This window comes from Panicum virgatum, chromosome 5N (genome assembly GCF_016808335.1).
Source record: "Panicum virgatum strain AP13 chromosome 5N, P.virgatum_v5, whole genome shotgun sequence".
In the NCBI taxonomy this organism is placed as follows: Eukaryota; Viridiplantae; Streptophyta; class Magnoliopsida; order Poales; family Poaceae; genus Panicum; species Panicum virgatum.
Window position 1 is genome coordinate 21,169,455 of NC_053149.1, and position 27,698 is coordinate 21,197,152.

Sequence of the window (27,698 nt, forward strand, 5' to 3'; positions counted from 1 at the left end):
CCATTCAAGGTGCTAGAGCGGAAAGGCGAAGTTGCCTATCGCCTGGAGTTACCTCTCAGCCTCTCAGGAGTCCATGATGTCTTCCATATATCTCAGCTGAAGAGGTGTTTGCGAGTACCCGAGGAGCAGGCACCCCTGGATGGAGTCGATGTGCAGGAGGATCTGACTTATACTGAGCATCCGGTGAAGATTCTGGAAACATCAGAAAGGGTTACTCGGAACAAGCGCATCAAGATGTGCAGAGTTCAGTGGAGCCACCACAGTGAAGCTGAGGCTACTTGGGAGCGAGAGGATGAGCTAAAGGAGACATATCCAGATCTCTTTGCTAACCAGCCCAGCTAAATCTCGGGGACGAGATTTCTTTAAGGGGGTAGGGTCTGTAACACCCTAATTTAAATTTCAGCATTTATAAATAAATTTAAATGGCTTTATTTATTTTCCTAAGGTTTATTGTGTTTAGTTGGCATTTAATCTAATTTTTGTTCCTTAAGTAATTAAAATTTATCATAAGTTTAAATTTTGATGTTGCATTCATGCTGGAGCATCTTTTCTTTTGTTGTGTGGTTAGGTTTTGAATTCCAATTTGTTTGAATTCAATTAGTCGTATTTGTTTGAATTAGGAATAGAAAAAAAAATAGAAATGGAAAAGGAACCCAACCCAGCCAACCCCAGATCCCGGCCCAAAGCAAACCCAGGCCCAGTTTGTTTCCCCCTCGGGCCGATCCAGCCTCTTCCCCGCTTGGGCCCGCTTCCACCCGCACCACACGGCCCAGCTCGCCGCCCCACTCCTCCCTGCTCCCACGCGCGGCCCACACCCCCTCGGCCTGCCAGCGCCCGGCGCCCACGCAAGCCCAGCGCTCGCCCGCTCTCACCGCCTGCAGCCGGGCCCCGCTCGTCAGACCTCCTCTCACGCCCGGCCCGCACGCCCGTTGCCCCCTCTCACCGACGCCTGGACCCCACCCGTCAGCGGCTCCCTTTCTCCCTTTCCTTCCTCCCCACCGCGAAACAGCGCCCCCGAGATCACCGGCGAGGACGCCGGGATCCTTATCCCGCTGCGCCCCGCCGCAATCTCCGCCCGGCCTCTTTAAACGCCCAAGCCGCACCCCCCTGGAAACCCTACCCAACCCTAGCCGCCCCCGCTCTGCTCCGCCGCCCGAGCTCGCCGTCGACCTCGCTGTGCCGCGCCGCCGGCCATTCCAAACCTCTGGTGAGCTCCGCCCTGTTCCCCTCTCCCTTTTTGCGCTAGCTCTAGGCAAGCCTAGGCCGTAGCTCCCCTCTGTCCCTCGCGAACACTCTCACCGGAGCGCCGCCGAGCCGCCTTGCCGTGGCGCGCCCTGTTCCGCTGCCCCGTAGCCCCGTGCAGGGACCCCGGTGGCCTTGCCGTGTCTCACGCAGGCGCCCTGACCCAGTAGCGCCCAAAACCCATCTCGGAATCGCGAAAATACGCGACGCCGGCGAGCCTCCGGCCGCCAGGGCGGCCCTGCTCCGCCGCAGGCCTCACCCAATCCCTGACCCACCTCCCTGCGGCCTCCAGTGCCTTACGCATGCCACGGGAAACATCCACGACCAAATCCCAGGCCGATCTGAGCTCGGGAACCCCAGAAACGTCACACGCCGGCGATCCCCCGCCGCGGGAGCACGCCGCCGGCGCGTCCCGCCGCCGCCCCACGCACCAACTGCCCTGCGCCGTCCGATCAGGAACGGGCGCTCGAGATTAGAACTCAGGCCCGTTAGATCCTAGCCCTCAGATCCAGATCCGGCGGATCAGATCTAAACATACCCCTTCGGCCGGCACTTTTGCAAAAGAGACCCTGCGTTACCTGGTATTCAACCCGCGATCCACTTCTGTTTAGAAATAATTGCAGTCAAGCCCAGAATTTTACACGAAACCCCCTGGTTTTTCTAGGAATAGGACCCGCCGTCCATAGCTGCTGTTTTTACGCGTTAGACCCTAGGTTTATCCTTTAATTACGTTTTAGTCCTCGGTTTTAGCAGAAAAGCCCTGGAACCCTGTTTTCCTTACAAATAAGCCCCTAGAACTTGTTTTTGGCCTAGTTTATGCGTTTTAGCTCCGATTTTAGCGTTCTTTATATCCACGCGATCGTTGTAACGCGTAGAACAATATCAGAGTAGTTTAGTGCGCTGTTTTTATGTATTGATGTACTGTTTCTTAGCTTTTTGTTAGTGTTTGCTTGTATGCTTATTTTTTCGTGCATTGTTTTGGCCATGTGTTCGTGAGTAGACGTTGATCCATCTGAGGAGCCTCAGTACCAGTACCAGGAGCAGCCGTCTTCCGATCACTTTGAGCAGCAGCAGGAGCAGTACGAGGAAGGCAAGTGTAACATGAACAACCCATCACTTTTAAATACATTTTCATACTGCATTTTAATATTGTATGCCTTTAAGGATTTCCTAGCCACTTTATATCCTTTATATATGCCTTTGGGTTGCATTTTGGTTAGTTGTGCTAGGTTGCTGCGCTATAACACATTTTTGGTCCTTTTTAATTAAATTGATTAATGGTTTACTTGAATTTAATTCTGAGAGTGGCACTCTGTGTGGCTTGAGTGGCTCACGTCTCGTTAAAATTGGCTTTTGTTAGAAACATGGTTTAGGGGGCTAGCACGGTGCTTAGTGCTTGGTTGGCCACTCTCCATAAGGACCGGTTCATAGAGCGACAACCTGGGACAACAGCGCTACCACAAGGCTAGAATGGGATAGACTTGGCGTAATAATTAGATCTTTTTGGTTTGGAGTAACTTACCTGCGGGGCAAGAGTAGTAAGCTTCAATGGTCCCTGCTCCTCCGGCTTGGTCTGTGCTTGGATTGCGCTCCTGTGCTTGTACCCCCGGAGGTGGGCCCCATCGTCGCCGACCTAACTCTCGCGGTTACGCCTTACCAACGAGATTCTTTTTAAAGGCCTCGTAGTGAGTCGCTGGCCATCTCACCTAAGGAAGTGTGATGAACAACTGGCGTAGCTCACGACTTGTGGGTAAAGATGTGCAACCTCTGCAGAGTGTAAAACTGGTATACTAGCCGTGCTCACGGTTATGAGCGGCCCAGATCCTCCTTTTGATTAGTGAAGTTATCTCCTTCCGACGAGGGAGGTGCTTCTCGGGGTTACCTCGGTGGCTTGGTTTTGGTTTGGTTTCTCAGTAGATACATGATTAAACTTGACTAATTACTATGTAACTGGGTTAATGGTAATTCATCAACTCGTAGTAAATAGCTTCAATAAAATTTTGCCAACGCTTAAAAGCTAATGCAGTTGAGTCAGCCAGCCTAGAGCCTCATAGTTTGTGTTATACTTGTTGAGTACAAGTTGTGTACTCACTCTTGCCTCTTCTCTACTTTTTCCTCTTGGCTACGCTACTGCTGCTCAGTTCCTGCCGACTCGAGGGAGTTCGTCCAGCGCTACCAGGACTACGAGGACTTCTAGGTGCTTCGTCTCCCAGTCGACGTCCCTGTGGCACCCTGCTTCAGCTTCGGAGAGCTTTATTCGTATTTTGTACTTCGCTTCCGCTGTATCAGACATTTTTGTCATTATTGTAATAAATAACATTCGTATTCGCTTTATTATATCTTTTTACGTGATATGTGCTATGATATACTGTTCATTCTGTTGTATATACGTGTGACTTGATCCTGGCACGTATATGATTGCTCGGTTTATGTTCTTTTATAAACCGGGTGTTACAGATTCGAAGTCAGCTACTTCGAACTTGATGTACTCCGTCCGGAAGTTTTGTTCTGTACCGAATGTGATCGGGAGGGTGACTGAGCCAATCGGTGTAGAAGAATTTCCGGGGACATTGCCGTAGAATGGGGCCTTGCTTGGAGTCAGTAGGCTCATGTAGTTGAGGCCCATCTTGGCCAATGTACTCGCGAAGATCAGGTTGAGCCCGCTGCCGCCATCAATGAGTACTCGAGTGAGCTTGGATCCTTGGACAACTGGGTCGAGTACTAGCGGGAACTTTTCGGGATCAGAGAAGCTGGTCCATTGATCCTCCCTAGAGAAGGTGATGGGGACCTCGCTGTATTTTAGTGGCCTCTGAATTGCTGGCTCAACTGAAAGGATTTCTCTGAGTAAAAGCTTCTGGGCTCGCTTCGAGGAGCTAGGATCTCCTCCAAATATGACGTTGACGATGTTTTGCGGCTGTTGAAACCCATCGGGCTCTTTTTTGTCGTCTTCATCATCCTTGTTCTGCTTTTTCTTAGGAGCATCTGAAGGTGCTGACTGGAAGGATTTGCGCAGGATCGTGCACTCCCACATTGAGTGGTTGCTCTTGGGGTGGATTGGGCACCTTTTGTTGTGAAGGATCTTATCGAACTGATCCTGTGGCTTATCATTCTTCTTACCATGCAGGGTGCGATCCATAGAACCGACAGTGTCATCCAGTTTGCGCTTACGCGCGGGATCCCACTGGTTGCTGGGGCCTCCATGGTCGTTGTGGCGCTTTCCATTGTTGTCGTTGTTACGGCTTGGGAAGCGGCTGCATTCTTGCTCCTCTTCATCTGCCCAACGTTGCATCATGTCACGTAGCTCTACTACCATTTTGGGGCGGTTGCGGCCAAAGTCACAGTATAGAGACTGGACAGTAATGCCGCTTTGGATGTAGTCGATGACATCATCGTCGGCGACGTTGGGAATGGTGGCTCTTGTGTCGAAGAAGCGCTTGACGTAGGATCTGATCGATTCACCTTGCTCCTGCTTGCACATCGACAAGGCGTGTCGGGTAGCTACTCGATGTAGCGACCCTTGGAAGTTGTTGATGAAGGCCTTCTTGAGATCATCCCATGAGTGTATGGACTCGCGTGCCAAGCTCTCAAGCCACGTGAGGGGTGCGGGCTCTAGGGCCATCGGGAAGTAGAGGACCTTGGTGTTGGTGTCTCCTCCTGCAACACTAACAGCGGTCGAGTATAATCGTAACCATTGAGCAAGGTCTTGCTTATCGTCGTACTTTTAGATGTTCCTAGGTTTGAAGTCCTTCGGGTACTCGACGTTGTCGAAGACTCTACTGAGGGCTTGGAAGCAATCGGAGTTGTCTGCAAGCTACGATCTGCGTCTTGCGTTGATGATGTCCCGTGCGTCCACTATGGAATCGGCTACTTCTTCCCTGTTGTGCCCGCGGTCTTGCATTGATGATGTTCTGCAAGCTTGGTTTGCCCGTGGCTGGCCATCCCTGGGGCAGTGGAAGCTTGCGACTTCCTGGTCCTCCTGGTTCCTCTAATTTTGCTAATTTGGCTGTTGTTGACAATGATGGCCTCCAGGAGTACGGCTTGCTTGAGGTATAACTATTGCGGTGGCCCTCGACCGAGTGCCATGAAGCGAGGACAATGGGTTTTGTCTCTCGAGTTGTTCAATAGCGTTCTTAGCAAGGTGTATGACCCGTTCCATCTCCAGGTTTTGAGGCATCTGCATGAGCCACAGGGTTGCTTCTGTCATTGCGGCAATTAGGGATCTGAAGACTGGATCCGCGACATTGTTGAACTCGTTGTTGAGGTTATGTGGGGGAAGGCGAGCTCGCTCAGTAGCTTGGACCCTGCGTTCTCCTTTACGTTGATTTCTTGCCCTGCGAGCTGTGCGAGTAGCTTCATCCTCATCTTGTGGAGCGTCTTGGGTCAAATTATCTTCTGAAATCTGATCCAAGGCTTCATTGGGGTAGTGCTGGCTAGGAGCACCTCCGGCTTGTTGGATGATCACCGGAACCAGACGTTCGGGGGAGAAGCTTTCTAGGTCTGATTCGCAATCAGCTAGGATGGTTTCCCCAGAACCCGTCTCCCTCTCGGTTGCAAGGGGAGTGCCGTGTTGAAACGGAAGATCATCAATGCTGGCAACTTCTCGAAAGTTATCGAGTAGTTCTGCGAGGGTATGACCTTTGCAGGACTTGAGTTGGATTTTTGCCAGCGCACTGGTGATGAAGTCCAAGCTGTCCTGTGATGACTCGACTGGATCTGGATATAGGTTGAAGACGGGTGCCTTCCGGCTAGCGGTGACTAAGTGGTTCTCGACGTGGAGGAGACGATCCAAGCTACTTTTGTAGATGGATCTAATCATCTGTTTGTAAGTAAATGACGTATTGCTTAACCCAAAGAGAGGTTGAGCAAGAGGAGTCTCAATCTGAGTAGAAATCGGTTTGAGATCAATCTGAGTCCGAGTAGAACCCGAGTTGTCTTTGAGTTTCATCTCGATCTCCTTAGCGAGGTCGGGAAGCAACATGACGCCTTGATCATCTGATCCGGCAAGCTTGCTGAGACTTTCCGGCGTGGCTTCCTTTAGCATGGGTGGATTGGTTAGGTGGCTGTTAAAGCCACCCAAACCATTGGCGACGTAGACCCACGAGTCGAAGACGAAGGTGGCGCCTTGAGGAAGCGTCATGGTGCTGAAAGCGAAAGTGGCCATTGAACTCGCCGATGAAATCACTGAGTCCCCTACCTGACGTGCCAGCTGTCGGTGTTTACCGCCAAGTCTGCTCATGGATACCCTTAGCAGTAAGTTTGTAGGTAGGGATCGGCTGCTCTGGAACTCGATGGTGCAAGGAACACAAAGATTTAGACAGGTTCGGGCCGCGAGTTGCGTAATACCCTACGTCCTGTGTGGTGGTTTGTATTGCCTTAGGTGTTAATGTCTTTTGAGAGGATCCCTGCCCGCCCTTATATATCCGGGGGGACATGGGTACATGGAAAGTCCTAGCCGAGTACAGTTGGAGTCCTATTACAACAAGATCGGGTAGTTTCCTTTGTACTGGAGCTAGTTCTACACCTATTCGGGTAGTTACAAAAGAGGTAAGGTACATCTATGAGCTATCCCTTACTCTAGAATATTCTATGCCTATAAGCAGTCCCGCTGCCCCGGGTCTGACACATAGGGCTCGTCACAATTGTAGCATAGCCTTTGGTGGCAGCGTTCCACCATCTCGGCAGGCGTGAGGTGGCGGAACGGCCGCAACGGTGGTGCAGGTAGAGCCGGCACCGTGCGTGGCGCAGCCGGCGGTGGTAAGGGTAGGCGTTAGGGTGCACGCCCCGCGTGCTGCAGTGGTGCAGTCGTCATGGCCGCAGCTTGACGTTCAAAGGCCCGAGCCAAGTGCATGGCCGTCTACAGGGTTTGAGGCACCCATAGTTTGACGTCGACCTGGATGTGGTCTTGCAAAACCACCCATGAAGAGGTCGGCCTTTTGGCTAGTTAGGAGCTCTAGTGTGTGGCAGACCAGGGCGTTGAAACACTCCTAGTAATCTTGGACAGAGCTCTAGAAGGGAAACCACGCCAGCTCAGATAGGCGGTTGGAGCGGATGGCCGCCCGAAGCATTGATTGATGAGTTCCTTGAAGCACTCCCACGATGGCAATGCCCTCGTCCTGCTCAAGGGCATAGTAACAAGTCTGAGCCACCCTGGTCAGATGGTACAAAACGAGCCAGACGCGATCCAAGGCCAGTGTGCGCTGCCCTCGGAAAAACTGCTCGCAACAGTGGAGCCAGTTCAATGGATCTTTTGCACCGTCGTAGGTGGCGAAATCGATCTTGCTAGAGCGAGGGACCCCAAGCGGTCCTGGGTGCTGCCCCCCCCCCCCCCCCACATGGTTGCACCGGTCACTCCGGGAGGGATCCATGGTGGGGTGTCAAACTCCAGTGGAAGCTGCGGTGGCGAGCGGGGGAACTGAACGCTTGTGATCGGCAGGCCGAAGGGCCGACGTTGCCGGCAGCGCCGAGGATGTGGTAGAGGCGGCCGTAGTAGACGTACCCGCCAAGGTCGTCGAGCCATACGGCATCCCATAGGAGAAGAGCGGGTGCATGGAAACGGCGGCCGGGGAGGGGGCATGGCACGATTCCAGGTAGGCCAACCGGTTCTGGACATCGTCCAGCACGTCCAGGCGATCCAGACGTGCTAGCACCTTGGTCATCATGGCGGCGAGCTCCTCAGGGGTCGGCGGTGGGATGGGAGCCGAGGGTTTAGCCTTATCATCACCTGGCATCTCTGATACCAGGTTAGTAAGATCCTTGATCCTACCTCGACTACGTAGATTGTATGGACAGGAGGAAGGAGGGTGAGAGCACGGTGGGCGGCGGCAGATGTGCGCTAAGGCATTTAAGGGCGGCAGCACCGGTGAGAGCGCAGAGACGGGTAGAGTTTCGGGATGGCCCCTTGAGGCCGGCAATCAAGATCATTGCCTGCTTAATCCTATTCCAAACTGGTCTAGGGATACTTATACCCTTGTCTTACAATGCAAAGTCACTTTGGAAAATAATAACAAAATCCTAGCCACTTGGGCCACGGCGCCGGCGGTAGCACGTGATCACCGGCCTGGGCTGTGCCTGCTCCTGTGCTTGGGACCTAACAGTAGTCTTCCTCTTCCTGTTTGACTCAATCAAGGATAGAAATAGCAACAAAAAAAAATCTTCAAAAACTTCTGCTAACTCGAATAAACGACAGAGGAAAAATCACATACGAATGCTACCACTCTGCAAGAAAATGTGCATACTTGACACCATTGACTTGTTATGGTATTCGATTTAGTTTTGACCACTATTCTAAGAGAAATCAGGCATACAATTTTCATGTTCTGAAACTAAATATTTTCAAAACTGTTGTTGATCAAAGTTTGAAAAGTTTGATGTGATTTTGGCCAAAGCGTTAAGTATTTATACCAAGAGGGAGTAAAGTTTCCACAGTCCATCTTGACCATTCAGTTATTGTGGTCAATCAACATTATCGTGTTTATGAATTTGTGGAAAAACATTACCAGAAAAAATCATATGAAGCATATAATTAGCAAAAAAATGTTCAAAAGTGTCTGCTAACTCGAATAACATTGGTACAACACTATATCTAAATAAACAGAGAAAATGAATAAACGATAGAGGAAAAAGCACATATGAATGCTAACATTCTGCAATCAAATTGTCATACATATATGATATACTCTCTCCGTTCCAAATTATAAATCATTCCAAGAATCTTGGAGAGTCAAAGTTTTTCAAGTTTAAACAAATTTATATAAAAAGATAATAATATTTATGATACCAATTAAGTATCATTAGATTTTTTGCTAGCTATATTTTTATAGTATACCCATTTGATGTCATAAATCTTTGTGTTTCTCTCTATAATTTTGGTCAAATTTTGAGATGGTTTGACTCTCCAAGATTTTTGGAACGACTTATAATTTGGAACGGAGGGAGTATATAGGAAACAAACTATTATTGCCCACAGGTAGTCTCCCTGACAAGTGCCAAGGTGTTTTATTCATTACAATCTGCATAAGAAAGCAAACAGAAATGTGTCTACATAGTAAAGCAAGTAGTACAGGCATACAAAAGCACCACATACCAAAACAGCCATAAGCAAGCGTCCTGTTTATTTGTTATACAAACCGTGTAGCAAATAAAGATGTCATTTGTGACCGCTTCAGTATCTCTACGGTCCATCTCACTCACTCGTGAAGGTTCCTCAGAATCATGGGGAGCCCGAACCTGGGCATCAGGGTGATGGCCTCCTTGGGCGCGTGGACATACGAGATCGAAGGAGAACCTCTGGAGTATCATGGCGATCCCGATGCGCGCCTCGAGCATCCCGAAGTTCTGCCCAATGCAGGCCCTGGGGCCCTGGGAGAAGGACAGCAGGGCGTTGGGGTGGTTGGCGGCGGCCTTGGACACGCCGTGCTCGAACCTGGCAGGGTTGAACTCGTCGGCATCGTGGCCCCAGACGTCCTTGTCCCGGTGCAGCAACGCGATCGGTATCGAGAGCAGGGTTCCCTCGGGCACCCTTATGCTGCCGAGCTGAATATCTGAACCCGCAGCTCTTCGTATGAACACCACCGGGCTGTAGAGCCTCAACGATTCAAGAAGAACCATGTTAACCTGAACAGCAAAGGATAGGATATCAATGTCGAATCGAGCAGTTGTTTGTACAATTTGGTAAACTGCATTTGAGCACTGAAAGTTGTTCGGAAAGATTTAGAGTTTTACTTACAAGTTTGAGCTTGGCGACCGTGTCAGGATTCGGCACCGCATCACCGCACTCTCTCAGCACCTCCTCCCTTAGCTTCTCTTGCCACTCGGGGTGCCTGCTCAGCAGGAACATGGTCCAGGTGAGGAGGTGCGAGGTTGTGTCCTGCCCCGCGAAGAAGGTCTTGCACTCGTCGACAATCTCCTGGGTGGTGAGCATCTGGTGCCCTTCCTGCTCCAGAGCGCGGGCCTCCAGCATCAGCCCGAGCAGATCGTTGCCGAATCCTTTGGTGTCCTTCTCAGCAAGGCGCCCTTGGATTATCTCCATGAGCATGCTCCTCACCTTCTCGTCCAGATTCTGAACTCGCATGCTCCTCTTGCTGGTAGGAAATTTGAGGTTCCTTCATGTATTCAAAATTTCAAAGGCAAGGCAATAATAATAAATCATGGGTTAGTGATTCAGATTTTCACAAAGTAGCATGCATTCCAAATTTACAGGTAGATTGTCTGAATATGCTATACCTTAAACAACCAGGAGCCGGGATATCAAGCGATGCCGAGAATGCCAGTTCTTGGAGCTCCTTCTGCGCAGAGAAGACCTCTTTGCCCTGCTTGTAGCTACTGCCGAAGGCCGTGTGCGCGATGACATCCGAAGCCAGCTCGGAGAACTCGCTGCTCAGTTCAATTTCAGCCTGATGGCTGCCGGCCTGCTGTATCTGAGACTGCCATTGCTGCATCATCCGCTCCGCCAAGCCCGCCATGACCACGGACATCGCCTGCGGAAGAGACGACCAAGTTAGCGAAAAGAAGACACTATGTTAAGTTGTTCAGGGAATGAAGGTTTGCTTGCTCATCATCAGTCGACCTGGAGCTTCTCGAGGTTGAAGGCCGGGTGCACCACCTTGCGGTGGCGCTTCCTGTCTTCGCCGTTGACGAGGACGAGGCCCTTGCCGAGGAGCACCTCCAGGTTGGCATTGAGGTAATTCTTGGGGAACAGGCCCGTCCTCTCCGCGAGCACCTGCTTCACGCGGTCGACGTCGGCTACGCAGAGGGTCGGCAACGTCCCGAACCAGAACAGGAATGTCTTCCCTGAACCACACAACACGTAATAATAATGTGAATCAGATTAGACAAAATACAATTATTGTCAAGAGGATCATTATTGATCGATTACTGAATATATATATATATATATATATATATATATATATATATATATATATATATATATATACCATAATCGGCGACCCATTTGCGGAACTGCGGCTGCACGATGGGGATGAAGTCGTGGGAGCCGGCGTCGAGGACGACCTCGCTCCCGGCGGCCTTCATCCTCCTGATCTCGGGCACGGAGCCGACGAAGAACCGGTAGCCCGGGCCGCCGACGCCCTGGCCCCTGAACCACCTGGTCACGGTGAAGGGCTTCCACACCAGAAGGAACAGCACCCTGATCAGCAGCGTCGAGACGAGCGCCACCAGGAGGGCGCCCAAGACTGAACCAATGGAGGCAGCCATGCATTTTTTGATCCCTTGATTTGGTTGTGTGTGTGAGAGAGAGTATGTGAGCTGAAGATGTTTCGGCTGTGTTGAGGCGTGCTCTGATCCATGGAGAGGACAAGTATATATAGGATAGGATTGTTGGGAGCAAAGGCCGGGCTTCCAGAACGACACGGTTAGTTCCTAGCTTGCTTTGGTTTTTGTCTGATGCTGAGATCAGAACTGATGTCACCACGAACAGTCAGTGATCTTGGCGGGCAATTAGCCACTTGCGCATCAGCACAAGCCGTCGTCAGCAGCTGAAGTTACGGGGACAGGTCTTCTAGAGAAAGCAAAAGTACTGGCCACTATATTTGCTTGCTAATAGAACAACTCGGTAATCAAGGCGAATTGACTACATCCAAGTTGACTACTGGAGAGCAGGCTTTCCAGAAGACTACTGTACTACTCTTGTTTATTCCGAAACAACAACTCCGGTCACTTCAGCCCTCGTTTTGAGCTCCGAGCATTTTGCGGGCTGGGTCGGACCAACAAAGGGCTCTGATTCCTTCGTGCCTAGGGCCGGACCTTGAGGCCTTAGCAATTTTGCATGATAAAACATAATCAGTTTTGCATGTGAAAAAAATATGTGTAAGCCTTTTTAGTGGGCCTTATTTTTCCCGATTTACTTATCATATATCTCTCTGCCTAAAATTGTGCAATATTTCTGCCGGGCGGGCTGAGCTTGAGGCCATAGGCCCATGGCTGGGGCTGGCCCAACCCAAATGCTCATGCCTGAAAACTGAGAGATTGAAATCTACCAGAAAGAAAAGCACCATGATTTTGCATAAACGAGAGGAAGGGCACAGAAGGGCGCCCAGAAAATTATTATTATTATTAAAAAAATAAATGATCACATTAGCAATATTAAACAGCAAGATATGCAAACTTGCTGCTAAGATAAATCATCGAGTCAAAATGGTCAAATTGCATGCTCGAGGACAAAATTGGGAGTACGAATGGCTGTGTTTTGTTTGTCAGATGAGATCAGAGGTGGCGTAATCATGTGAGGCCGGGAAAGTGAGTGAAACCGAATTTTCATCAACTAGCATGTGGTCACCAGAATTGAAGAAGCATCGCTCTCCTAGTGGAATAGCGGAAGGACGACGATGCGTAGACGATGATTATTAGCGGCCTCATTGGCTTAATCATTTGGAGAAGAAAGAATACATCTCAAGTACTGGGACTGCCACTTCTAGAGAAACACTTATTAGTTCCGGAAAGAACCCTAGTTAGTACCGGCTCTCCACCTGGTACCATCTGGTCGGTACTAAGCGCACGTGCACTTCGTAACAGTCAGGCTGCCTGTTCTAATAAGCGTTGTTTAGTACCAGCACTAAACTATTTAGTACCGGCACTAAACTGCCACGCAGGGGCACCTGGTGCGGCAATATAGTACCCGTTAGTGTTAACAACCAGTATTAAGTGCTCCTTTCTTGTTTTCTTGTTTACCTATATTTCTTTTCTTTTCCCTTTTAGTTTTAATTAATTCGTATTCATATTTGTTGTCGTTATTCGTATCTAGCATTTGTATTCGTATTTCTCATCATAACAATAACTCTCTCTCTCTCTCTCTCTCTAAATTGTGTGTGTAGACCACACACACACAATTTATATACACAGTCATATTACAAGTACTTCAAACAAAGCAGATTTGGGATCAAATAATATTAAAAGTGCTTCAAATTCGGCCACCTATGGATTAACAGAAGGCAAATCAAAAGGCTACACATAGGAATGACGCAGAGATGTCAGGGAATCGACCTGCTAGAACATCGCTCCTCAAAATAATCCCACGCAAAAAAGCGGGTTGAAGAGCGAGGAGAAGTGATATCGATGGAAATCAACAATCAACAACGAATGTGCGGATGGGTACGGGGATCGATGAACCCTAGGGCCGCCTGCGTCAATTCACTCCACTCTGGGCAACGGGTACGAGGAAGATGACGTGATGAGCGACAGTGCGCGGCATGCGATGGAAATAATGCTGCTAGGATACAACTGGAACGGCGTGGAGACGGTTTCTTGTTGCGAGGATGATGCCACAAAGGGTGAGGAGGGCCTGTGTCGTGCAGCCGAGGACGAGGCAAGGAGAAGAGGAAGGCAGTGTGCGAAGTTCAGCCGACAGGAGAGGCGGGGTTCGGCGGGTCAGAAACGATCAACCAATGGCCGCGGAAACTAGAATATTCTCAATCGCGTGCTGTTTTCCACTTTTACTGAAAATGTTTAGATTGTACCAGAACCAATCGACCACCACATACTGAAAACAACACTACTCCGTAACTTCGATGATGTGATGTTTGTTTCTCCAGAAAATGTTCTTAAAAAATGCGGTAAACCATCTCAAAACAGGTTACTGGCCGCATTCAGCTTTCCAAGCTCGTATATAAGCCCATAAAGTGAGCCTTATTGGAATAAAAAATCCTGTTCTGTAGTCACAATGTTTTCCATCTCTTCTCTCCATCCAAAAGTAAACTATAGTGCTACGTAATAAAACATGTAAGTGCGCCGAAAAGAACTGCGAACCACAAAATGATAAAGTATCAGGTATGCTCGTGGGAAAGCCCCAAAATTAGTTCTACCAACAATCAACTCTCATTATCACATCCCCTAAACTTGCAGTTCTCTTTGCCTATATCTGAAACGCGAAAGTGGAGCCAGCCGTTGCCTTAGGAGGAGAATGTTGAAAGAACGTTCTTCTTGACGGTAAATTCATCTGCCTTCGAGGGGCTGATGGACTGCAACAAGGATAAGACCACAAACATGAGTAACCAAATCTGGCCGATGGGACACATCAACAAAAGCTGGGTATTGAGATAATCGTTCCCCACCTTCTCCAACATGCGCTGAAGCCTCTCGGTTTCCTTCTTAGTATAGTCGTTGCCTTTATCTAGGATCTTCTTTGCGATGGTTACATAGACCTTTCCATGCCTGATTTGAGTAACCAAGGGAAATTCAATGAAAATTCTACTCACGAAACTGATAGCATTATTACAACATGAAATGAGATCATTAAATAGCTTAAAATTAAGTTACTGAGGCGAGTGATTACTTGGCAGCAGAACCACTGAGCTTAGCTACCTCCTCCTCCATACTAGCAAGGACTTCCTTCCGCTTGTCACTGGCAGCACCAAGGAATTCCTTTGCCAAGGCATCCAAACTTGCTATGCGGCCAGCCTAACAAATAACAAACAGAGCATGGCCAGAGTTAGCATTTTGCCTGAATGTGCAGCCATGCAGTATTGTGAGTATGTCACAAACCTCTGAGGTGAGTTGACCCTTTGTATCACGGCTGGTACCACTCTTCTCATTAATGAACTTGACAAAGTCACCCAAGTCCCTGCCACCATCATAATCTTCACCAGCTTTGTTTCCCTTTGAGAAAAACTTCAACGTAGGGAATCCAGTAACTCCATACCTGAAAGTGGCATCACAAGTTATAGACAATTGTGTACAGTAAAGTATTCATTGAATACAGAAGAGCAAGCCAGGGTAATGAACGTGTTACATGTTGTGTTGCACATGAATACTTGTATTCACAGGAAAATAACATCAAAGCCCACACACCATACTAGATAGCACAAACAGGGAAATATCTGTAGATAAATCATTTCTGGATGTAAGAACATACTTCTCAGCCAAATCCCTGTGTTTGTCAGCATCAAGGTTTGCAATAACAACTCCCTCATCCAACTTGAAAACAGAAGCCACATTCTCATAAGTCTGAAAAGAAATAGAAGAATACAATTAGACATCCAGAGATGAAATAGATCGCTAAGATGCCTGCAAGAGTAAAATTGCAATAGAATATGTAGCATAAACTCAAGCTAGACTCATGTACCAACCGGAGCAAGACTCTTGCAGTGACCACACCTGTATAGCAAAAAAGTACGCAATTAACTAGATTCGGCAGGAAAAGTTCAGGGATTCATGGTGCAGAAGACCATCTGTAAGTTAACACCACCTAGAAACCTACCATGGGGCATAGAACTCAACAAGGACGTCTTTGGTTTCATCAAGGACGACTGAGTCAAAATTCTCTGGGGTGAGCACCACAATGCTTGAAGGAATGGTTGCCAGCTTTACATTTGTGCCTGAAAGCCAGAACCCACATACGTTTAGACATTTGTTTAGCATAATGTGACTGCTTCAATAATGCATAATGTATAGCTAATTTGAAAACTTGAAAATTGTTTTGTTACTTTCTAAACAAAGAGCAGTGCGAAGATCAAGAAGTGTGCATGTTAAAATAACAAATTCAAAGGAATCTGCAGAGGGTTAAATTGATACCTCCTTCAGTATTAACAAATTCAGCAAGGGCTTCCGCAGAGCGTTGTCCTTCATACCTAAATTGTCAAAGAAATTTGTCATGAGTCATAAGTCATAAACCATGGAAAACGGAGAAAGCCCTGGAAAGTTTAATATTGTGTGGCCTCACTTTTTTGGCTCCAAGGATCCTTTTGGGAACCACTGGATTGTTGGATAACCAGAAACTCCATACTTGCTGCACACACTCTTGTGCTCATCACAATCAACCTAAAACAAGAAATTAGAGTTCAACAATAAGTCCGATGATATTATTAAACCACAAACTGCAGAAGGCAATTAATTGTCATGATTATGAATGCACGAAGTGCCAATCACTTTCCAGTCCATCCTTTGTGGCATAGGATTTATATCAGGGATTGAGGCATAAAATTTCATACTTTTGCGATCAAGACGGATTTAGCTTTCTTAAAACTTGCGCCAAGTCTTTCATACTCAGGAGCAAGCTTCTTGCAGTGACCACACCTGAACAAACAAAATAGGCAGAGCATTAGATCAGATATTATTTTAGGTGCTGAAATGCTGATACACACAAACACTCAATTTCAAATGCAGTACTAACTTTCAGAAGTTTAAACTATTCACTAACAAGCGAGCACTATGCTGCATGTAGTATCTAAGGAACCGTAAGTAATTCCAGCTAGATCTTCTAACCTCCCTAAAAAACTATCAAATGCACGCCCCAAAGGACATTTTCCAGTTTACGGCAACAAATCCTACAGTGAGGAGGTTAAGATCCTAATCTCAGGTCCGTGTTTGATACCCAAAAAAAATGAACAAACCTTCATGATTCGTAATTCAACTGAATTCAGGATTAGTTTTACCAATTGTGCAGAAATTTAATCACAGCCCGATCAATTCATACCGAAAGATAAGTAAAACCGAAGATCCAAACTCCGGAACTACAGGGTGCTCCTAGAAAGAAAATCCAAAAAAACAGCACCCACCAGACTTTCTGAGCCCAAATCGGAACAACTCGAGAACTACAGCCTCCTCAGCATCCCCCAATCCCAGCAGCAGCTAAACCGACCCCATCAGGTGCGTGAAGATCTAGACTCCGCAATCCGCTGCCCAACCCAACCACGGACCCGATCCGAGCCGATCCATCTAAATCGTGCGTCGATCCGGGAGAGAAGGGGGATGATGCGAACCAGGGGGCGTAGAACTCGACGAGGGCGCCGCGGTCCTGCCCGACCTCCTTGTCGAAGGTGGACTCGGTGAGGGCCACCACGTCGTCGCCGTCGGCGAGCGCGGCCGGGGCGGCGGCGAAGGCGGCGGCGAGGACGAGGACGGCCAGGGCCCCGCGGGAGATCTGGGAGATCGCCATGGCTGTGTTCTGGTCTAGGGAGGAGGTTTAGGCAAAACTGGCAAAGCCAAGTCTCCTGCTCACATGTCGCTTTAAACCAGAAATAATCCTCCAAAAATAAATCAGAAATACGCCTATTTGATTGAGTAACGTATAAGCGTAGATCTATAGCTTCATGGGTCTTGTTTGATTGAGTGGATTTCACACCAAATTGTTTTCAAATATCTTACCTATCTGCTCCCAAATTGTAACAGCCCGAAAATTTACCAAAATAAATCACGCGTTAAAAATATTTTCAAATCTCTTTTCACTGTTGAGCTCAATCCATCCGAAATCGTCCCCCGCCCAATCTCCCAATCTACCAAAAAACCTGTCCCGACATCCGAATCCAATCGCCGTCTCGTCTCCCTGTTTTTCCTCGTTTCGCGCGTCAAGCCCGACCGGCACGCGTGCTCGTCCGGTCGCGGTCGCCGCCGCGAAATCCGCCGGCGCGATCTCTTTTTTTCTCTCTCTCTCTTTCTCTAATCCTTTTTCTTTTCTTTTTCTCTTTTCTTTTTCTTTTTCCCTCCCTCTCCCTTCTTCCTCCCTCTCCTCTGCCGCGCCCTACCACGCAAGCGCAGCACGACGACGGCCTCCCCTCCCCTGCTCGCCTGCCCCGCACGCCGTGCTCCTTTCCCTGCCCACGCGCGCCCCTGCCCACGCGTGCGCCCCCCCCACCCCCCCCCCCCCCCCGCGCACCACGCGGCCGCGCCGCTCGCCGCACTGCTCGCCGCTGCTGCCTCGTCCCGCCGCCCCCACGCGCTGCATGCGCACGAACCTGTGCGCAGCACGAGTTCCACGCGGCCGCGTCGCTCGCTGTGCCGCCCGTCGACCGGTGCACCGCCACCACCTTCCTATGCCGCCTCGCCTCTTGCACCGCCGCACTACAGAGCATAGCGCCCCGCCTCGCCGCTCGAGCCACACAACCCGACGCCGAGCACAGCAACCGGCCCCTCCACGTGCTCGTCCTCCCCTGCCGAGCCGTCGCGTCGCCGCCGCGAATCGCCCTGCCGCCCCGCACGCCGCAACACCGAACGCCATTAAAGGCGCCCCGCCAAGCTCGCCGGCCTCCACCGCACGACGCCCGCTCCACCGCCTTTCCACGGCTATAAATAGGCCCTTCACCTCGCCTCCGAGTTCCACAACCGGTCCACCACCTCCAGCTCTCCATCCCGGCCCTCTAGCGCCGCCGCCCCGAGCAGCTCTGCCCGCCGCCGCCGGCTCCCGTGGACGGCTCTCCTCGCTGCACCTCAGCCCGAGCCGAGGTAGAGGATAGAACCCTCTTGGTCTCCTTGTGCTTTTCCCCCTAGCCCTAGCCGCCGCCGGGCCCCGCAACGCCGCCACCACGGCCGCCGTCGCCCGCCGCCGCCCGTCGCCATGGCGCTGCCTCCACAGGCCACCACCGCCCAAATCATGGAAGAGGATCGATCCGCCACGGCCCCCTCTCCCTTTTCCCCCTCCTCCCGGCCGCCACCGCGGCCCAAGGCCGCCGGCCAGGCACCGCTGGCCATCGCCCCTCCCTTCCTCTGTTTCCCGTCACGAGAAGGAGGAGGAAGGAAGCACTTTTGTGCAAAACCCCCTGCCCTTCTCAATATTTCCTAAAGAGCCCTCCCACTCTCTAGCCTTTTTGCAAAATAAACCCTCTCCTTTATTATATTCCAAAATAAACCCTTCCACCATATAAGCTTAATTCTAAATAAACCCCTAACCTTTTTCAGAATAGCCCGGATATTTTCTAAAATACCAATCCAGCCCTTGCCCCTCAAAAATATTTGCAAATAGGTCCCTGAATCCTTATTTAACCCCTAAACCCCTCTTTAACTCGTCATTTCATGCGCCAAAAATCCTCCGATCGACCTAAAACTTTACCACGCCATTTCTAATATAATTTTGGCTATGTCATTAGAAAACCGCATAAAAATATTACTCCTATCCCTATACCTTAATTGTTTCCGATTCGAGCTCAGCGATAAAACCTTTATATATTTTTCTTGATTGTGTGCTTGCTTTTGTGCGTCGTAGATCACGATGTGAACGAGGGAGAACCCGTCGACGAGCAGTACTGCGAGCAAGTGAACGAGGACTAGTTTCACGACCCCGAACTCGAAGGATAGTACCTCGATCAGGACTTCCCGGAAGGCTTTGAGAACGGCAAGTTCAATCCCGCCCCTTTGATGCATGTTTTGTCCCAGTTTTTATAAACACAACCCATTGGCCTATTTTGCAAAACTGCATATGTTTTGCCTGTTGAAAACATGGTTGGATAGCCACCCCTTGATTTGTTATAACCATTCCTTGACCACCTAGATTACTGTCTGAAGGTGATCTATTTGGACGTTAATTGCTGCTAGAACGCTTAGGACCTTAAACACGTTACAACTTGTTTTATAAAAGGAAAATGTGTGAGTGTGTGGGAAGGAAAAATGTGAAATTTTCGAAAGATGAGTTTAGACGGGATGGATGGCACTTCTGTGTGAATTGCCGAATGGTGTCCTCGTACCTGTGTGGTTGAGCAAGGAAGGGAGATATCCATCTTGTCACAATTAAGGACCGAGTTGATGTGTCATCTTGCCTAACTCCACCATCGTGCAAACCACTCGACCGTTGTATGTGGCAACGGCTTAGCATAAACCCCACTAGCTAGTCTGATAGCCATCAGGAGAGCTGGGAGCAACGGTGACTAAGGAGAAGGGATAAGCTCTGTGTGACTTATGCCCCGGTTAAACCTCGGAGTTAGGTCAATGGCTCCTTGGTGGATCCCGTAGTGGCTAGTCAGGTCTAGCTAAGGTGGTTAATGGCTTTGTTGGGATCTGCACTGACACTAAGGTGATCGTGTTGTGGTACCCCGCTTGTGGGTAAAGTTGCACACCTCTGCAGAGTTAAAATCTATTCGAATAGCCGTACCCACAGTATTGGGTGAGTTACGGTTTGGTCACACAATTAGTGTTTCTTCTGGGAATGAATGGATTGGCGTGAGTCATTTTAGAAAAGTGTTTGGCAGCTGTGCCGTGTGCTACGGCGGATGAGGAGTCCGGTAGCAACTTAAAACTGGGATCCTGTGTGGATAAACCCTACGGGTTACTCAGTGCAAGATAATGGCTTTTGAAAACCCCTTTCTTTCAAATAAACCCATGCATAAAAATTAGCTTTCCGCAAATTAAACCCTGGCATTATCCTTGGTTTACCCTGTGCATTATATTCTGTTTATACCCCCTCCGTGGGTGTGGTTGGACTTGCTGAGTACGTTTGTACTCACCCCTTTTTCTAATTGTTACAGAGGAAGATCCAAACTTCGTTCCCGAAGACGTTGAGTAGGGGTTCCGTCCTACACCCAACCTTGCCTGTGGATAGGGTCACCCGCAGAAAGCTCCGTATGGCGCAAGACTCTGATGACCTCTTCGTAGTTAATATCGTTGTGTGGGTTTTAGTTGTTATCCTCGCGATAGTGGCGCTTCACTGCCCATTACCGCGTAGAGTTGTACGGTGATGTATCATCTGATTTAATAAATGTGTTATCAGCCTCCTGGGACTGATATTGTATCACATTTAAGTCTTCTCTAATGAGGGGATGCTTCAGGTGGTATCAGAGCCGTAGGTTGGCCGTAGGACATGACCCCTAGGATCGAGACCTTTTTTTCAAGCCTTTCCGCATTAGGACCATCTATCCCCTTTGTACCCAAATATTTGAGCAAAGCTTGTTCACCCTATCTTTGTTTTCAGATGGCTAAGGAAGGATGGACCCAGGGCAATTACCAAGCTGCACCTGGCTTCCCCAGCCTCTTGATCAATGCCCTGGAAAGCCTTGGCGTTACGGAACGCCCAAGGTACTACAGCAGAGAGTACGAGCATCATGGTACCCTCCGCTGCAGGGTGATCCTGGTCATCGCTAGAAGTGACCGCTACCCCGACATCCAGCCGTGGCGAGTGACCGCCACAGGGTTTAGGCACCAAAACACATATCCCTTGGCCGTCAGGAAGGCGCTCCGTTGTCTGTGCCGGATTTTTGAAAGACACCTTGCCCCTACACCAATGAGGTTCTTTTCTCCGGCCATCAGAATCCCAGTTTGGGAAGCTCGTATGAGAAGCCTGGAACGATGCCGCCATGAAGAAGACCCCCGGTACCAAGTGACTACCTACCTAGCCTCCTTGGATCAGCTCTTTGACGAGCAAGCCAGCATCCTGAGGGAGCAGACCCATCGAGCCGAGCAAGCAGAGCTCGCGATAAGACTGCAACAGATCCGGGCAGCTGTAACACCTCAGGTGTTTGGCACTATTAAACAAGCAATTAACATGCAATGACACAGTTAACCCTAGTCGGTTAATTACTTAAAAGCCGGGTTCCGTTTAAATACACCAAAAAGTCAACTCTCGCATCTTTGATTAAACGAACTTTTGCCCAACATGAAAGTTGTAGAGCTTGACAAGATAAACAACTCTCGTGTCCAAAGTTTTTCAAGTTCTAACATGAAAATTTGAGAAAAACCCCGAAACACAAGCGGGATCATTAAACTGGATTTCAAATTTTAAACTTTCAAACCAACGCTCAAATGCATTTTTGCCTAAAAGGAAAGTTGTAGGAAATTTAATTTTGAACAACTTTCGTGTTCAAAATTTTTCGAGTTTCCATTGAAAATCTTAAGTTTGAACCAAGTCAAACCGCTGACTTTTTCTCCCTCTCTCCACTCTCTTTCTCTCTCCCCTCTCTCTCTTCCCCGCTGACTCTCTCCTCTCTGCTCTGTGCGCGCGCGCAGGCACTTGAGCGCGCGTGCGCTCGCTGCCTCGCTGCGCTGCTGCCGCGGCCTTGCTGCCTCGCTGCCGCCGCGCTACCTCGCCGCGCCGCTGACGCCCCTCCACTTGAGCGCGCACGCTGTCCTCGCCGCGCCCAGCCCGTTGACGCGCACGCCGCGACAAGCGCACGGCGACGCGCCGCCTCGCCGCCGTAGCGCCCAAACGGGCCGGCCGTGCACCTGCTGCCCGCACGCCACCCCGCCATCATCGCCTCGCCTTCACTGCATCGCTGCCCCGCTGCTGCCTCGCCGCTCAGCCACGCCAGCGCGCCATAAACGCGCACGCGGAGCGCCACGGCTACCCTCGCCGCCGACGCCCTGCTTCCTCCGCCGAGCGTCCCGCCCCCTCCTCACACCCTCACTCCCCTATTTAGCTCGTGCCGCACGTGTGCACGCACGCCCGCACCCCATTCCCCTCGCATCTGCCCCACCCCTTCGCCCAGAGCGGCCAGCGCCGCCGCGCCACCGCGCAGCGCCGCCGCGCCCCCATTTTCCGCCCGCCGAGCCACGGCTCTCGCGGAGAGCCTAGCTCAGCCCTCCTCCACCCCTATCGAGTACCCAGCTAGCTTCGATTCACCCCCAGGCAACTCCCAGGCCCGCCCATTTTCACCCAGAGCCTCCCAGTGCCGCGGAACACCGCCGTCGCCGTCGTGGACATCGCCGGCCACCCGCCCGCCACGGACCTCCTTGCTCCGCCCCTCCCCGCCTCCAATCAACACCCGAACTAGCTTCCTCATGGCGCCGTGAAGCTCCCCGGCCGGCTCTTGCCCCTCCTCCCACACCGGAGCGCCGTCGTCCGCTGCAGCCGCCGCCGCCGCTCCCTGGGCGCCGCCGCCGACCCTGCTCCGGCCGCCCCCGTCGACCGCATCACCCATCCTTAGGTAGAGCTCGGTGAGCTCTCTCCCCTGGGCCCCATCCCAGCCGCCGGCGAGCCCCTCCTCGCCGGGAAAACCCCCACCGCCGCCGCCTCTGTCCCCAACTCCGGCCAGGGACCCCTGCGCGAATAGTTTTAGGTTTCCAGGGGGTTCTGTGAGAATTCCAGGGACCCCTTTGCAATCTGTGTTTTTGTATTTTCTAGATTTTCCAGTGAACTTGTAAATTCGATTAAAAATCGTAGAAAAATCAGAAAAATTCAAACTCAACTGTTCTGGAATCTTTGAAAATAGATCTACAACTTTTGCTTCATTAACTTTTTCATTTGCTCAATAGTTTTTATGTCATTTAAAATGCAAAGGAAATGTGCTTTATATTAGATCTCAAGTTACAAGCATGTGTTGTTAACCATTTTTGGTAGGTAGGTTACATGTTAGATGTATAAGCCTGTGTAAAAATTTCGTGGACAGTTTACATACCTAGCTATCATTTTATTTAACTCTTGTTGTATGCCTAGGAGGGATAGTTTTATTTACCCAAGTTGTTATGTTCTGTTTCATGGGTTCAAACTTTTACAGTACTTGTATTTTAGTTCCAAGAGTCTACAGAAAAAGTTTGAGAATTTTTAGTTAAGTCAATCTGGACCAAATGATTTTTGGTGAGGATAGCTACACTAAATCATTAAAAATAGTTTCTGTGCATGAAAAATTCTAATAATTTTTCTAGAGGTTAACCTTGAGTAAGTAACCGTTCTAGTAAAATATGAGGCTCTGTAACTTGCTAGAACAGTCTGTAGAAATTAGTTTTGATCCATGCAGCTATACTTTGTATTATTTTTCATGCTCTGTACATTGCTTGTTTAATTTTGAAAAATTTATGGCAGGCTTATCTTTAGGTATACAACCCTCAGTTAAAATTTCATGACCATTACTTGCAGATTTTGGCCTGTAAAATTCATTTTTGTTTGCAGCAGTAGCTGTTTGTTTTATTTTTCGTGGTTAATAGGCTGCATGAAATGGGCTGAAAATTTCACAGTAGGCAAGTTATTTGGATATGTATCTTCCATAAAAATTTCAAACCCAGAATCTCTGTGTAACTTTATTTATAATAAGGACATGCTTAACCTAGTGATAAATAAGAAAAATCTTTCTTTTGCTGCATAAGGATAAAAGAGACAACCCATCTGAGTTACTTTGTGGAGTCAGTATAATGATTATTACTCTATAAATGGTTGCCCAAATAATGTAACAGAATATTTTATAAATCATCTTGAGTTGCATTGAATTACGAGTCTTTAGTGAAGAATTGATTAAATCGTATCACTAAAATAACTCACGCATATGCATTTCATATAGATTCGACTACTCTCCCTGACGGTACGTACGAGTTGGTGCCGGAGTCTGAGAGTGAGCAGCGTGAAGCTCAACTGAATCTAACTGAAGCTACTGAAGACCCGAACCCAGTTTCGGAAGAGCCCACAGCTAGTTACGCTCAGGAAGGCAAGCCCCGGAGCATGTCCTATCTATTTTAAATTTATGCAACTATTTGTATTCCTGTTTATTGTGCATTTAAGTTGCAGGAATTGTTTGGAACCTTAGTTGCATGATCCTAGGTACCTATGCTTGAACACTAGTATGTGTAGGTCGCTAGTCGGCTATGCTAATGGATCGGTAGAAGTCGAGTGATTTCCTGTCACTCGCGAGCTCATAGGAGTTAAATGCTTACTACACACTGCAATATAAGGTTTACGGGCGGGGTTGTTGTACTTGTGATACCCCGTCTGTTTAGTCAAAATGGATAAGGTCGCGGTGTGTGGTAGTGGTGGTTAAGCGTTTGAACGTACTAACCACATGCCGAGAATATGGTAATCGGTAAGCTTAAGTACCTGATGGAACCGGCCGTGGAACATACTCCCCACTGTCTGGTCTATGGTCACGCACGGGTGCAGGGCACCCTAGGACGGTGGGCCTGTTTCATGCCCGGGGAAAAAGGGGAAAAGTCGCGTGGGTGATTGCATTCCCCATGCGTGTGTTTAGGTCTGCCTGGCCAGGTTAACAAATTCGATTCGAATCGTCCGTCTCTCACAGATATTGAGACTGCTTAACCCTTTTGCCACATAGAGTAAGAAGTGGAACAATGATGATGAGAACTTTTGGTTGATTGATGAAAAATAATTGCTTTCCACCATGTATGCTTTAGGATAGATGCTAATGTAGAATGGTTAATCATAATAGAACTTGAAAGCTAAAATCGGAAAATAAGGACTCACTGCTTTTCGGCAAAGACAAACCCCTCAAGCCAAAAGCCTTGCATGTCTAGTTAGAGGGTTAGTTATATCCTAGTCGGGTAAGCCTTGCGGAGTATTAGTATACTCAGCCTTGCTTGTGGCTCAATTTTTGTTTCAGGTAATACTTTTGAGGACATGATTGCTAGTTTGACTTGGCCGTGTACTCTGCCTCCTGGTTGGTCGGTGGAGTGGGATACGACTCCGGCCAGCGATGGCCATGCCGAGTGATGTCATGTACGGGCTTCATCATGACATCATGTATCGTCGTCTAGAACTCGTTTTATTTCCGCTGCATTAAACTCTGATCTACTTTCAATCTGAACTTCAAGTACCTTTCGGAGATTTCGAACTTGGTTTGTAATAATTAAGTTAAGACTCTGTAATGTATTATAACTGTGAAATGTCGTACTCTCTGGGCTCACCTTCGTGTGAGTTTCATGTAAGCTTTGGGTTCGATCGATGCTAAGGTGGATTCTTCGGGACTTTACCCGACAGCGCCGCCAAATTACTCCGTTTGAAGTGCGTGTTAGCCGGGATTATCCTTAAGATGATGGTTAGCGCACTTGAGCCGGATTAATTAGGGTGGTACTGCCACAGCTGGTATCAGAGCCGAACAAAGCGCACACCCGAGAGTGCGACTAGATTTTAAAAGTTTTACTTAAAACTTAGCCACATAATCGCGTTTGGTAAATACGTTGGTTCGTTAAGGATTGTGTATAGTACGTAAAGCCCTAGGGAATATTATGGGAGTTTTAGGTGGCTATCTAACTTATGGTTTATTATAACTGACTTCCAGCACATTACTTTTTGTATTTTAAATTCAGTACTTTACATTATGTAACGACGCACCTACGCTAAGGTAAGACGGTAAGAATCCTCAGTCAACTGAGAGAGTTTGACCTTCCCGTCGGTGATGCGAGCCGAACGCTGCCCTCAAGCAGTGGCTTACTTGAGGTGCTGCCAATATACCAACTATTAGTTGGCTATATTGGGAGTAAAGTATACTCAGTCAGCTGAGGGAGTCTGACCTTCCCGTCGGTGATGCGAACCGAACGCTGTGCTCAAGCAGTGGCCTACTTGAGCTGCTGCCAATATACCGACCATCGGTCGATTATATTGGGAGTAAATGAAACCGTAAATACGTCGCCTCGGTAGCGTATGAGCACTGTCCATGCAGTGTGGGACGCATGGATGCCGCTTCTATAGTGAGCGGTAATATATGGGGACGCTTTCATGTGTGCTGGCATGAAAGGTTCAATGAATAGATATCTGTCATTTTCTGCAGGTACACTAACCACGGTTACGTAAGTTAAGCACGGTTAGAACTCGGCTAGAAATATATATATATAGGGAGAGACGTAAATTGTGCCATGCCACCGGTGCTAACCCCGTAAGCCCAAAACTATTTGGCAATTGTTTTTCTTGGGAGGACGATTAGGTCGTGCATGCATCATACTTATATAATTGAAAGCCATGGAAAATAGATATGGATTAGTCGGTAAGGTTAAGGTTGGCACGTGAGCACGGTTCATCTTCTCCCAATTAAGGTCCATCTAGAAATCTGTCTTTTCTGCGGTATCCTAGAAGATGAATTATTTGGCATAGTAGAAGACTTTATCTGTAGAGGCGCTAGTGGATAATTTTGCTCCAAAACTTGTCTACTAGTTGCTGTTTAAATTTGAGAATTTTTCAGCTTGTATACCATAAGGTACACTAGAAACTTTGACACCCTGTTTTTCTGTCAGCTTGGAGCACCTGTGTTGCACGAATTTTTAGGCCGTCCTAGAAATGTTTTCTGCAAATGTGTTCAACACAAAACTTGTGCCCAATTTACTCACCAAGCTTCTGTAAAAATTTGGTGATTTTAGGCTTAGTGGTTTGACCTCAGCACTAGCTCTCTGGTCACTGAAAATTCTGGGCCGACAGCAAAGCAAACTATAAGGATAAGACCTTCTTAGTCTCTGATCTAGCTCTTAAGTTGACTAGCAAAGTTGTTTCTAACAACCTAAGGAATGTCCCTGTAAATTTTGAGAATTTTTAGAGCTCCATGCTTTCAGTTATACTCGTTTTTGTGCACTACCTAAAATCTGTTTTAGCCATCACTCACTTGTGTACATCTTTTGTACAGATGGCTGCCCCTGCTCTCCTGGTGTTTGATGAGGATGGGCGTGCACACTCCGAGTGCACACACTGGCAGGGTTTTCCCTCCATTCTTTGGGAGGTGATGCGCGATGCTGGATATCCCAGTCCCCCGCGCTACGTGGGCGAGGAGTTCCATGAGATGGGAGTTGCGCGCTGTCGCGTGCGCATGACTCATGCTCCCCACCCTTTTCCAGATCACTGGGCTTCCTTGGAGCTGGAGGTAGTTGGACACCGTCTGGTTGACACTTGGGAAGTTGCAGCCATGACAGCACTCAACAAGTTTTGTGAAAAGAATTATGCAGCTGTCACACTAGCTCCTATTGGCCTCTTCCCAGCCAAGCAGCCCAATGACCCTAACTGGCTTAGTCGGGTCGGACACACTGGGTACCTTCAGCAGAACAGAGCTGCAGAGACTATCTCCATGACAGTGAAGTGCATGAATGCACTCTACCGCTTGCAG

The 27,698-nt window shown here is 48.8% G+C and overlaps 1 protein-coding gene and 1 pseudogene across 1 annotated transcript; both read right to left on the minus strand.

The window, feature by feature from the left end:
* Positions 1 to 9,179: 9,179 nt before the first annotated feature.
* LOC120675556 lies at positions 9,180 to 11,514 on the minus strand (annotated as a pseudogene).
* Positions 11,515 to 13,835: 2,321 nt separating this feature from the next.
* Positions 13,836 to 17,250, minus strand: LOC120673906 (protein disulfide isomerase-like 2-2). The gene is made up of 11 exons (XM_039954947.1): positions 16,956 to 17,250; positions 16,185 to 16,269; positions 15,917 to 16,014; positions 15,769 to 15,824; positions 15,455 to 15,572; positions 15,324 to 15,351; positions 15,110 to 15,201; positions 14,740 to 14,896; positions 14,531 to 14,655; positions 14,310 to 14,409; positions 13,836 to 14,216 (listed from the first exon to the last, which is right to left on the minus strand). Exons 1-11 carry the CDS (start codon positions 17,129 to 17,131, stop codon positions 14,148 to 14,150), a joined length of 1,104 nt encoding a protein of 367 aa, XP_039810881.1. The 5' UTR covers positions 17,132 to 17,250; the 3' UTR covers positions 13,836 to 14,147.
* Between the last annotated feature and the right edge of the window lie 10,448 nt (positions 17,251 to 27,698).